General features: G+C 44.5%; 1 protein-coding gene across 3 annotated transcripts in view; it reads left to right on the top strand.

Moving 5' to 3' along the window:
• The first annotated feature begins 946 nt into the window (after window positions 1-946).
• LOC126989949 (dnaJ homolog subfamily C member 3-like) overlaps window positions 947-13,210 on the top strand; it is a 127,687-nt gene continuing 115,423 nt past the window's right edge. For all 3 annotated transcript variants that reach the window (XR_007743918.1, XM_050848553.1, XM_050848551.1), the window contains exons 1-3: window positions 947-1,114; window positions 9,696-9,806; window positions 12,187-12,386. Coding sequence is in view for 2 of the 3 variants with exons in the window: in XM_050848553.1 (XP_050704510.1) it covers window positions 1,036-1,114; window positions 9,696-9,806; window positions 12,187-12,386 (390 nt within the window). In the remaining variant the exon portion in view is untranslated. The remainder of the gene's footprint in view (window positions 1,115-9,695; window positions 9,807-12,186; window positions 12,387-13,210) is intronic.

Below are 13,210 nucleotides of genomic sequence, written 5' to 3'. Positions count from 1 at the left end.
GTCTTCCAATTAAATCAAGGCCTTTATTATTTTATCACTTGTCCCCTACCATTGTATCTTTTTTATTTTTTTACGTGAACACCTATAGCGCCGGTAGGCTCTCTTGAGGGGCCTGGATGGTGTTCGGCCCCAGCCCGTCATGGCGCAGGCAAGTGTTTATAGTGGCGCCATCTTCTTTCCTGGTGCTACTTCCACATGTATCCTTCGTTGTATAATCACACTTTGTACTGCCTCTCTCCATCGCACTATATACTCCCTCTGGTTATTCTTCGCCTCCCTGGACCTGCGGCTATCTGGTGAGCATGAATGGGTCTTTGTTGCGCCTTCCTATAAGAGGTATGATGGCATGCTCCTCCCTTCTCCTTTGCTGTTTACTTGCAACAATAAACTATCAATCAATCAATATATGTTCTTCGTCCTCGTTATAGGGTCGTTGCAACATTAAGGGTCGTATCATAAGACATCTCGCCGCCCAAAAACACATATTAGACAAGGCTTTCGTAGGAGTTGTGGGCATTTCCAGGGGTAGTTTTATGACCCTGGTGGTAGTTTGATCCTTCTTCTGTACCGTGAACCTGAAGAAACACTCATTAGAACCCGACTAACCCCCCCCCCCTTTGACCTTTAGAAATAGCTGATGTGAGAAGCGAAAGTGTCTTATAATATCTACCTAAATTTTTTCCCCGTTCTTCCCCATAAGCATCACACTGCAGCAAAAAGCGGTCCAAATCTTCTCTATCAGCTCCACACATCACACATTTTGTTGGCTCATTCCTAAATCTAAATTAAAAAATGGCGCGGCGGGAGGACAACCAATAGCCGCGGACCACGACCGTAGCAAACAACATGACCTGGACTAACTCAGAGTGACAAAAGAGCATCGTTTTGGGGTGTTGGCAGCCCTAGAGAGGGGATCCAACACTCCCTTGCCTCGCCTCCACACCCCCGTCAGCTGAACCCGGACCGTATGATCTTGGTGTTTGTTGTTGTCCTCCGTCTATAGGGCAGAGGGACAGCGGCGCCGCGGAGGTTAAAATGACGATATTTGGTTCTCTCCATCGCACTATATACTCCCTCTGGTTATTCTTCGCCTCCCTGGACCTGCGGCTATCTGGTGAGCATGAATGGGCCTTTGTTGCGCCTTCCTATAAGAGGTATGATTGTGATTTGAGAGAAGTAGGAATGAAATCTTACGGGCCTTGGAGGGAATGCATGGGAGGCCTTATCAGTGGTATGCCAGGCGCTGTTCCTGCCTGATACATCCTTATTCTGTTTTTTTTTTCTTCTTTTTCTCCTTGCTGTTCTTCTTTCGCCTCCTCTACTCTTTCTCCTCCTCCTCCCTCCTTAGCAAACTCTCCTCTTTCATTTGTTCTGTTTCTTTTTCCTCTTCTTTCTCTTCCTATCCTCGTTCTCCTCATCTTTCTCCTCCTCCTCCTCCTTTAGCAAACTCTCCTCTCTCATTTGTTCTGTTTCTTTTTCCTCTTCTTCTTTCATCAATGACTTGGACACAGGAATCAGTAGCGATGTCAGTAAGTTCGCAGATGATACCAAGATAGGTATAGTAATCCAATCAGACAGCGACGCTACCGTTCTCCAGGATGAGCTTGACAGACTATATGATTGGGCGAGGAAGTGGCAGATGGAATTCAATGTCGGGAAGTGTAGCATTTTGAGCGTAGGTAGGAATAACCCCTTACACAATTACTCCTTAAATGACACTCCTCTAAGCAGGTCTGGGCGGGAGAGAGACTTAGGAGTCCTAGTGAGCGCTGACCTCCGTCCTAGGGCTCAATGCATTCAGGCTAAAAATCGGGCAAACAGAGTACTAGGTTTCATCTCAAGGAGCGTGAGCAATAGGAGCGCTGAAGTCATCCTCAAACTTTACTTAGCACTAGTTCGACCTCATCTCGATTATGCAGTTCAGTTTTGGTCCCCCTATTATAGAATGGATATCAAGATGTTAGAATCTGTACAGAGGAGGATGACGAAGATGATTCAGGGGGTGAGGAACTTGCCTTATGAAGACAGGCTAAAGCAGTTAAATCTACACTCTCTAGAAAGGCGAAGGGTGCGAGGAGACTTGATCGAAGTTTATAAATGGATGAAGGGATTTAATAAAGGGGATGTCAATAAAATTTTGAGAGTGAAAGAGCCAGGTAGGACGCGTGGCAATGGTTTTAAGTTAGACAAATTCAGATTCAACAAAGACATAGGCAAGAATTGGTTCACTAATAGAGTGGTGGACGAATGGAACAGGCTTGGGAGCCATGTTGTGGGTGCCAATACCATAGATACATTCAAGAAGAGGTTAGATAAAGCCATGGATGGTGAGGTAAGGTGGGGTTGAGTGTACAGGAGCTGCCTTGTATAGGCCAACCGGCCTCTTGCAGACTCCTTACGTTCTTATGTTCTTATGTTCTTATCCTCGTTTTCCTCATCTTTCTTCTCCTCTATCCCTTCTTACTCACAGATACTCACAGATGACTTCTGGAAGAGGCCCCTTCAGGCCTGTGACTCCAGTTCCAAACTTACTATATCCTGGTCTGGGTGCCGGACGCGCTGGCCAGCTTCAATACTTGCTCTGTGATCGTATTTTATACTTTGTCCTTTCCATATTTTATCCAGTTTCTTTTCAAAACTTATAACAGACTCTGCATTCACCACTTCTTCCGGCAGACTATTCCAAGTATTTACCACTCTGTTACAGAAAGCATATTTCCTCTTGTCCAACCTTGACCTGCTCTTGTACAACTTTTTACTGTGTCCTCTTGTTCCTGCATCTACACTCATGGTAAATAAGTCCCCACATACTTCTCCATCATATATTCTGCTTAATATTTTGTAAGTTTCAATCATATCTCCTCGTACTCTTCTATATGCCAGTGTTGGTAAATCAAGTTTAATCAGTCTTTCCTCATATGTCATGTTCTTAAGTGTTGGGATTTGTTTGGTGGCTCTTCTCTGGACATTTTCAATAGTTTCGATGTCTTTCTTTTTAAAAGGGCACCATACTTGATTTGCTTATTCAAGGTGAGGGCGTACCATTGCAGTAAACAAGGCCTTGAACTTTGACTCATCCAAAGTTATAAATGTTCTCCTAATAATTCCCACAATCTTGTTTGCCTTGTTTACTTTTTCAGCCAGGTGTTCATCAAAACTCAAATTATTGTCAATTATTACTCCTAAATCCTTTTCATGTTTAACCTCCCGTAATTCTTCTTCCATTTTGTATATAAAACTCTCTTCCTGAGCACTTCCGATTCTCATGACACAACACTTTTGGGGGTGAAACCTTAACAACCATTTCTTAGACCAACTTTCCATTCTCAGTAAGTCTTCTTGCAATGCCTCACAGTCTTCCTTATTCTTAATTTCCTTAAACAATTTGGTGTCATCTGCGTACAAAAATACACTGCTGTTATGGATTTCTTCTACCAGGTCATTCACATATATCACGAACAAGAGTGGACCCAAAACTGATCCCTGAGGCACGCCACTTATAACTTCTTTCATTTCTGACCTCTCCCCATTCACAATGACCCGTTGTTTCCTACCACACAAAAATGATTTCATCCAGTCAAGTAGTTCTCCAGTAATATTATAACTCCTGAGTTTTTCAAGCAACCGTCTATGGGGGACTGTATCGAAGGCTTTCCTTAAATCACAATAAGCCACATCCACTGCACATCCTTTATCAACAGACTTGGTCCACATATCCAACACTTGAATCAGCTGTAGTACGGTAGACCTCCCTGGTAAGAAGCCATTTCTTCCATTTCTTGTTCTTCTTTCGCCGCCTCTACTCTTTCTCCTCCTCCTCCTCCTTTAGCAAACTGCTCTTTCATTTGTTCTGTTTCTTTTTCCTCTTCTTCTTTCTCTTCCTATCCTCATTCTCATCTTTCTTCTCCTCTATCCCTTCTTCCATTTCTTGTTCTTCTTTCTCCTCCTGTCCTCGTTCTCCTCATCTTTCTTCTCCTCTATCCCTTCTTCCATTTCTTGTTCTTCTTTCTCCTCCTCTACTCTTTCTCCTCCTCCTCATCCTTTAGCAAACTCCTCTTTCATTTGTTCTGTTTCATTTCCTCTTCTTTCTCTTCCTATCCTCGTTCTCCTCATCTTTCTTCTCCTCTATCCCTTCTTCCATTTCTTATTCCACCTCTTCCATTTCCTCCTCCCCCATCTTTACCTTTGCAAAGCATGTTCGTTGATATTGAAAAACTCGTCTGTAAATAAAGGTAGCCATTTTGCAGGAGGCTGATAGTGACGTGTTGTATTTATTTATCGGAATGCAGTGGTGTAACTGATATAGCTTATGGAGGATAAAACCTGAAAATATTTATGTATAAGGTTTATGATTGCAGACTAGTCCATTGTATTTTGGCAGTGGGGTGAGGGATAGGGGTCAGGTCAAGTTAGGTTAGATTGAGTGTTAGATTGTATACCTTAATTACGTGTGACATGCTTTACTCCGTGCCGTTGTCATTGTTATCAGGGTCAGCTACCCTCATCTTCATATTCCCCTAATTCAATGTTTCTAAATTCGGGTAAATCTTAAGAATAGCGGCTCTAGCGGGTGCACATTTAGGGCACGGGGTGGTGGTAATTACAACATTTCTAGCATGTACGATGGGGTTTTGACAAGCGGACAGGCGTGTTTATGTCACAAGGGTGTATTTTTCTGCGCGGGCTCTTCCCTTTCTTCACCCCGGAGCTCGCAGTCTCATCACCCATCGACTTGGAAGAAATCATGAGGCTAGCGTGGAAAAATATACCCCTTGTGACATAAACACACCTGTCCGCTTGTCAAAACCCTGTTGTACGTGCTAGAAATGTTTTTTTACCACCACGCCGTGCCCTAAATTCACACCCGTTAGGAGCCGCTATTCTTATGATTTACCTTAATTCGGTGTGCTAGCTCCCCTAGTGGGTTATGAAATCAATTTTAGGGGCTGATGGGAAATGGTGGCAACAACAAAATATCAAAGGGATGGATACCCCATGCTCTTTATCCTTCTTTTAGTAGGATGAACAACATCTATTATAAAGCAGCACTTCACTTTACAGTTGAGATCAGTTTAATTAACACACTGGTATCTTGTTTCCTACATGGTCAGCTGCTTTCCTGTTGTCATATATGTATTTTACTAACCTTCAAACCTCCTGGAAATAAGTAGTAAAGAGTGTAGAAATAAAAACAACTCCAAAAATGCCCATGAAATGTATGTGGAAACCTGCGCTGCAATAAGTGGCAAAGCTGACAGTGTCCCGTGGCTCACCACATCTAAAATTGGTATTTCTTTCCTATATGCTGTTTCCTATTTTGGGTGTTTTCTTCCATTTAGTAGGTTTTAAGCTCTTTCAAGTGATTTGAGGGATTAGATGTTGTGCAAATGAATAATAACTGGAATACGGCCATGTCAAATGTACATTTACTGTAGAGTCTAACATCATTATATTGTTGACGGCCCTGCAGTGTGCTGGCAGAGGAGTGGGGCCTGAAACCTCATCAACAGTAAATGGTAGGAACAGTAGGCTATGTACATCAGATTAGATATGAGGACCCCAGAGCTCAAGGGGCATATGCGCCTGGGCGTTCTGTACCGTCTCCGCCAGTTCTTCTCCCCTGCACAGTTGCTGTCCATATACAGGGGCCTTGTCCGCCCTCGTATGGAGTATGCATCTCATGTGTGGGGGGGCTCCACTCACACAGCTCTTCTGGACAGAGTGGAGGCAAAGGCTCTTCGTCTCATCAGCTCTCCTCCTCATACTGATAGTCTTCTACCTCTTAAATTCCGCCGCAATGTTGCCTCTCTTTCTATCTTCTATCGATATTTCCACGCTGACTGCTCTTCTGAACTTGCTAACTGCATGCCTCCCCCCCTACCGCGGGCCCGCTGCACTCGACTTTCTACTCTTGCTCATCCCTATACTGTCCAAACCCCTTATGCAAGAGTTAACCAGCATCTTCACTCTTTCATCCTTCACGCTGGTAAACTCTGGAACAATCTTCCTTCATCTGTATTTCCTCCTGCCTACGACTTGAAGTCTTTCAAGAGGAGGGTATCAGGACACCTCTCCTCCCGAAACTGACCTATCTTTCGGCCACCTCTTTGGATTCTTTTTAGGAGCAGCGAGTAGCGGGCTTTTTTTTATTAATGTTTACTTTTTTGTGCCCTTGAGCTGTCTCCTTTGCTGTAAAAAAAAAAAAAAAAAAAAAAAAAAAAAGGTTAATTTTGAGTAAAAGGCTTCCAAAGTCAAACATAGTTTACACAATGAAAAACACACAGAAACTAATATCTCAAGGAGACGAATTCAAGGATGTAGTGTTTGTGTGAAAATCTGCCTATAATTATAAAAAAAACACAAACACCAGATGGTGTTTTTTTATGTACGAGTGTTAATTAGACGGTCATCCCGCTGGCGGCAGACACCTTGCGACAGCCCCCGATTTTCAAGGTTGCAAAGTGTCTCGAGATGTTGCAGACCAAGTCGCAAGGTGTTGGCGGCATGGTCTCGGCCTATCTCGGGCTGTCTGCAACAGTTGTCGTCATTGGTGATTTCTTTGGCTGAGGCAAAATTGTCACAGACATCTCGTGGCATCAGCCATGGCGCTGACCCTTGGCGACAAATGTTTCCGACAGCCGCCTACTGTCTGCAATCGGCTGCGACCAAAACAGGATTAAACTTATATAGTCTGGGACAGTCTGCGACAGTAGGCGACACAAATTTGACATGTCAGCGGCATGACAATAGCAGAATTGCCAACTTGTTAAAATTGGGTGGCGACATGCTGGCGACACTTGGTGACAACTTGCGACAGGTTTGAATTTGCTCTCAAAACTAAGTATCGGCAGCTATCAGCTATGGCCGCCGATTAGTAAGACCGTTTGTTACTGACTAACTCTGACTGTCGCCATATGTCACTGACTATTGCAGTTCATCGGCGATAGATTTTCCCATTCCTTTTTTTTTTTAAAAGGGGCAGTTGCACTGAATAGCAGACAATCAGAGATTGTCGGCAATAGCGGTTGCAAGTGTTTTCCGACAAGCGCCCACACCCGCCGATTAAACGGACAAAACTAGAATTTCATTGCCGATACCAGACAAACCGGGATGTCGCGCGCTGTCTGCCGCCAGTGGGATGACCATCTTCTCCGATTTAATTGAAAGTGGTAGAGTAAATGTATGTAATGTAACTAATAATCCCTGAAAGTTTCAGAACAATATTCTGAATATTACGTGTTTTATGGGTGTTGTTTTTGGTGTTGGTGTTTTACCGTGTTTTATTAAGACAGAATAATTTTGGCCATAATAAGTGTTAAGGCTAACCTTCTCGTGCACAATGACGCATTTTGCATCATCAAGGGTGATTAAAAATTAAGTTTTCGGTGGAAGTGCGTCAAATTTGGAGAGTTTTGGGATAAGTTTCTTAATGGTAACATATGGCAACCTTTCTAAGGAGCGTAGATGAGGAGCGTGAAGCGATTTTTAGTTGTCAGGCTACTCTGACGGGAGAGGAAAGAAATACAGTTTTCTTGGTGTAACTCGGGAACTAATAGGCGATGAGGATTTTGAGGATACCTTAAGAATCCTCACTAAATTCCGGTTTTAAACATGTATTCGGCTAAAAAAGTTGGCCCACAAAATTTCGAGATAGCGAGTGGGGAAGAGTTGGTACTTAGGATTTATTGTCTACAATACTCTATACGGAGACTTGAAACGAGTTTGTATTGTTTATATATATTTTCCTCTATTTATATTTGTGCATGTTCTAGTACAAGTCTTTATGAAGCCATTGATACCAAATTTATTGGGGTACGGGTATTTATTGGGGTCCAATGCAAGATGGCGCCACTATAAACACTCGCCTGTGCCAGAACGGGCTGGGCTGACCATCAGGCCCCACCTGGAAGAAGCCTTGGGCCAACCATCAGGCCCCACCAGGAAGATGCCTACCGGCGCAACAGGCAACGACGTAAAAAAAAAAAAAAAAATAATAATAATAAAAAAAAAAAAAAAAAAAAAAATCTGTGAGGGTAAAATACGTCCGGGAATGTAAAGTATCGCAGCGGGAAGAAAAGGGCTGGTCGGGCCTGAGAAATGCCTGATGAGTGGAACAAAAACTTATTGGAAACTTACGGTGCACGAGAGGGTTAACCCGGTAGCTGCGGGGGTCATGTTTGTTAGGTTAGGTTAGGCTAGGTTAGTTTAGGTTAAGTTAGGTTACGTTAGGTCAGGTTAAAGGCCCCTCTAAGCAAAATAATGAGAAAGAATCATCACTCACGCAAACCATTTCATAATATATATCAACGCATATGTGATCAGTTTATGCATGGCAGAAATTTGGCCCATCGCTGGTACACGGTAAAGCCACAAATTTGGCCCGTCGCTGCTACCGGGTTAAGCTGCCTCCTTTGCTGTAAAAAAAAAGGGGGATTGTCAGGAAACAGGTCTGCGAATCTACAACCACATCATTCAGTGGCTTTACCTTAATCATGTATTTGCTTTCAGTGTTTAAGCAAAATCTATCCTCTAATTCCTGGGGGTCATTTTTTACCCAGCTTCTATTTATATGAAATACCTGAGTTGGTTTATACTTGAATTTATTTTAACCCGGTAGCAGTGACGGGCCAAATTTGTGGCTTCACTGTGTAGCAGAAACGGGCCAAATTTGTGGCTTCACCGTGTAGCAGAAACGGGCCAAATTTGTGGCTTCACCGTGTAGCAGAAACGGGCCAAATTTGTGGCTTTACCGTGTAGCAGCAACGGGCCAAATTTGTGGCTTTACCGTGTAGCAGCAACGGGCCAAATTTGTGGCTTTACCATGTAGCAGCAACGGGCCAAATTTGTGGCTTTACCATGTAGCAGCAACGGGCCAAATTTGTGGCTTTACCGTGTAGCAGCAACGGGCCAAATTTGTGCCATGATATAAACCCCTCAAAATAGATGATACATAATCTTACCACAAATGCTTTGATATATATTATGAAATGGTTTGTGTGAGGGGTGATTTTTTCTCATTTTTCTCGCTTGGAGGGACCATTAAGAAACATGATCCCCGCTGCTACCGGGTTAAATAGTAACTGTGTTCTTATCATTGCTCCAATAATGGATTTTTCAGAAGAAATATCTCAATATACTTGTGAGGAATGAATATATTGCTACTTCCAAGATCTGCATTATCAGGGCTATGTGCTATGCATAAGGATTGGTTAACCTCTTGACTGCAGATTTCCTACAGTCAGACCTCACCAAGCTACAGGAATGGAACAAAAAGTGGCTGCTACAATTCAATGAAAAAAAAAATGTAAAGTCCTGCACCTTGGGAGGGGATATCCAGCACACCAATACCACATGGGAAACACTCCAATATCCACCACAGAGGCAGAGAAAGACATGGGAATATATGTTACCAGGCTACCAGTGAAGGGATATCCAGCACACCAATACCACATGGGAAACACTCCACTATCCACCACAGAGGCAGAGAAAGACCTGGGAGTATATGTTACCAGGCTACCAGTGAAAGCCAAATCCATGCCAATCGCAGCGGACGGGTTAAGAGAGGGAATCTTTAGACTGATTGGATTGGATAATGTTTAGTATCTGATCTGATGTGATTATTTTTTATGTGTAAACCAAGAGCCAAGACTTAGTTTGTATTTAATATGAAATCTGTTCTCATTTGTTTTTGGCAGAGGTTGAATGTACCAGTGCAGCAGAAATTGACAGACATCTGGAGATGGGCGTGCAGATGCTGGCCAAGGGACAGCTGCATGATGCTCTCTCTCACTTCCATGCTGCCATAGGTGAGTGTAGATTGTATCCCCTCACCTAGACCTCCTTTTGTCCCATCATTTAGCACTTTAGTTAAGGCCTGTTTTTTACCCTGGTAGCAGCAATGGGCCAAATTTGTGACTTTACTGTCTAGCAGTGATGGGCCAAATTTGTGGCTTTACCGTCTAGCAGTGATGGGCCAAATTTGTGGCTTTACCGTCTAGCAGTGACGGGCCAAATTTGTGGCTTTACCGTGTAGCAGTGACGGGCTGGACCAAAATTCAGTCGTCTGCTCAGGAGAAAAAATCCCAGCGATAAATTGTCAATATGCAGATTTAACTGGTCTCCAATCAATATAATGTATGTAAATGTATTATACTTTTCGGAGAGGTGGTGGGTGAATGGATAGCATGATGGCGCCGCGTTCAGGAGGACGCGAGTTCAATCCCCGCCCGGTGCCACCAAGCTGGGATTTTTCAGCCGCTGTCAGGTGGCTTAAAACTACCCACATGCTGTCCAGAAGACCACCTATCAACCCGGACTCTAGATTCTAGGACTAAAGATGAGCCCCAGGAGGGCAGCATGAGCCAATGCAAGATGGCGCCACTATATATACTCGCCTGCGCCAGAATGGGCTGGGCCGACCATCAGGCCCCACCAGGAAGAAGCCTTGGACTGACCATCAGGCCCCACCAGGAAGAAGCCTTGGACCGACCATCAGGCCCCACCACGAAGAAGCCTTGGGCCGACCATCAGGCCCCACCAGGAAGAAGCCTTGGACCGACCATCAGGCCCCACCACGAAGAAGCCTTGGGCCGACCATCAGGATCCACCAGGAAGAAGCCTTGGACCGACCATCAGGCCCCACCGCGAAGAAGCCTTGGGCCGACCATCAGGATCCACCAGGAAGAAGCCTTGGACCGACCATCAGGCCCCACCACGAAGAAGCCTTGGGCCGACCATCAGGATCCACCAGGAAGAAGCCTACTGGCGCAATAGGCCATGACGAAAAAAAAAAAAAAAAAAAAAAAAAAATCTGCTCGCAACTGTGCATTTTGCTTTCCCTCACTGGTTGATTAGCAGCACAGAGCAGTTGGCAGGATCAGTCAACTTGCACCATCCACAACTTGACAGGCATCTCGTAGGTCTTGCCTGCTCAGGGTTTTCTCTTGCACATACTATTCCATGTGCAAAATCTTGCTCTGGGAAGTGTGTCTCAGGTTGATGAAATTAGCATTCATGGATTGTCCAAGTAAAATACCTCAATTCAGCCTCACAGAGTAGTCACACTCTTCATTGATACCTCTTAGTTCAGTGAAGACATTTGTTACCCTTGTGATAATTTGCTCCTTAACCTGGTAGCAGTGACGGGCCAAATTTGTGGCTTTACCGTGTAGCAGCAACAGGCCAAATTTGTGGCTTTACCGTGTAGCAGCGACAGGCCAAATTTGTGCCATGATATAAACCCCCCAAAATAGATGATGCATAAACTGATCACAAATGCTTTGATATGTATTATGAAATGGTTTGTGTGAGGGGTGATTTTTTCTCATTTTTCTCGCTTGGAGGGACCATTAAGAAACATGATCCCTGCTGCTACCGGGTTAAAGTCTATTTAATTACCATCAGCTCATCAGCTCTCCTCTTACTGATAGTCTTCTACCTCTTAAATTCCACCACACTCGGCTCACAACCGAGAGAGCCTGGGTTCTATTCCCGGGCGGAGTGGAAAAATTTGGGCGGCTTTTCCAATACCCTACGCCCCTGTCCACCCAGCAGTGAATGGGTACCAGGTATTAATCGGGGGTTGTGTCCCATCTCCTGGGGTCTGTTCCCTTCTCCTATAATTCCTTCCCCTTCTGTCTCTCTCTGGCATATGACCACAGATGTTGCGCCGACTAAACGAAACTTTCCAAACTTTTCTTAAATTCCGCCGCCATGTTGCCACTTTCTATCTTCTATCGATATTTTCGTGCTGACTGCTCTTCTGAACTTCCTAACTGCATGCCTCCCCCCCTCCCGCGGCCTCGCCACACATGACTTTCTACTCAAGCTCATCCCTTTACTGTCCAAACCCCTTATGCAAGAGTTAACCAGCACCTTCACTCTTTCATCCCTCACGCCGGTAAACTCTGGAACAATCTTCCTTCATCTGTATTTCCTCCTGCCTACGACTTGAACTCTTTCAAGAGGAGGGTATCAGGACACCTCTCCTCCCGAAATTGACCTATCTTTTGGCCACTCCTCTAACTCTTTTTAGGAGCAGTGAGTAGCAGACTTTTTTTTTTTACATTTGTTACCTTTTTTTTATGCCCTTGAACTGACTCCTCTGCTGTAGAAAAAATAAAATAAAAATCCCAACCATCAAGAAGCAAAGCACAATCATCTCACAGCACCAAACATTTGCCTCAGATGGTGACCCCAACAATTACATGAGCTACTATCGGCGTGCTACAGTCTACTTGGCCTTGGGGCGCTCCCGGCCTGGACTACAGGACCTGGATGAGGTGATCCGGCTCAAGCCTGACTTCACAGCAGCACGGGCCCAGCGAGGTGGAGTGCTAGTCAAGCTGGGGCGCCTGGAGGAAGCTCACATGGACCTGGAGAATGTGGTAATGTGCAGATTGGCTGTTTTTTCTTATTTTTTTTTTCCATTTTACAAGCTTTACAATTTTGCCTTTATTTTCTCCTTATAAATTGGGTTTTATTTTCTCTAAGTTTAATACAGGTAACTCTCGATTTACGCGAGTATTGTGTCCTTGAAGAGGTCGTGTAAATCAAAAACAATGTAAATCAAACAAAAGGTAGGTTTGTACCTTAACCCATAAGCGTCGGGCTAGAGGACTATTGTCGTCCTCGCACCGCGCGGGCGGTGCTGATAGATTTTGTAAAATAGGTGTCTTTCATCAATGCCCCGTGTGGCAATTTCAAACGAAAACATAATAATTTATATTGTTTTTTCATCGCCAATCCTTCCTCTCCACGATGAAATAAATTTGAAGTGTCTACGTCGCAGCACGGCATAGATATGATGTTGGGAAGAGGTGCTATTTTTGGCCAAGCCGTGCGCGTCGGATGGCGGGAACTCCCGCCACCCGACGCTTTCCGCCCGAGCGGGAATTCCCGTCACCCGACGCACACGGGTTAATTGCCTACTGTATCACTCTGACTCCTCTCCCTCTCGTGGTTCCTCCTCTGGCTGCCCTTCCCCTCGTGGTAGCACAGCAGCGAGGGTGTTGTTGTTGTTGAGTAGCGTGGCAGCGTGGGTACTGTATTGTTGTTCAAGTGGTGCGCAGGAAGAACTGAGCTCAGCTGTGTGGCCGCGGCGCCGTGTGAGTCCAGTTGCGTGAGACATCTGGTGGCCACTCCATAAAATATCACATATAAGTGAAAAAAATGTGCAAATTAAACATTTATTTGGATTTTGGACCCCGTG

The sequence above is a fragment of the Eriocheir sinensis genome, chromosome 6 (assembly GCF_024679095.1).
Source record: "Eriocheir sinensis breed Jianghai 21 chromosome 6, ASM2467909v1, whole genome shotgun sequence".
NCBI classification, from domain to species: domain Eukaryota; kingdom Metazoa; phylum Arthropoda; class Malacostraca; order Decapoda; family Varunidae; genus Eriocheir; species Eriocheir sinensis.
Note: the sequence above shows the minus strand (reverse complement) of the source record. Positions and strands in the feature narration are given on the sequence as shown.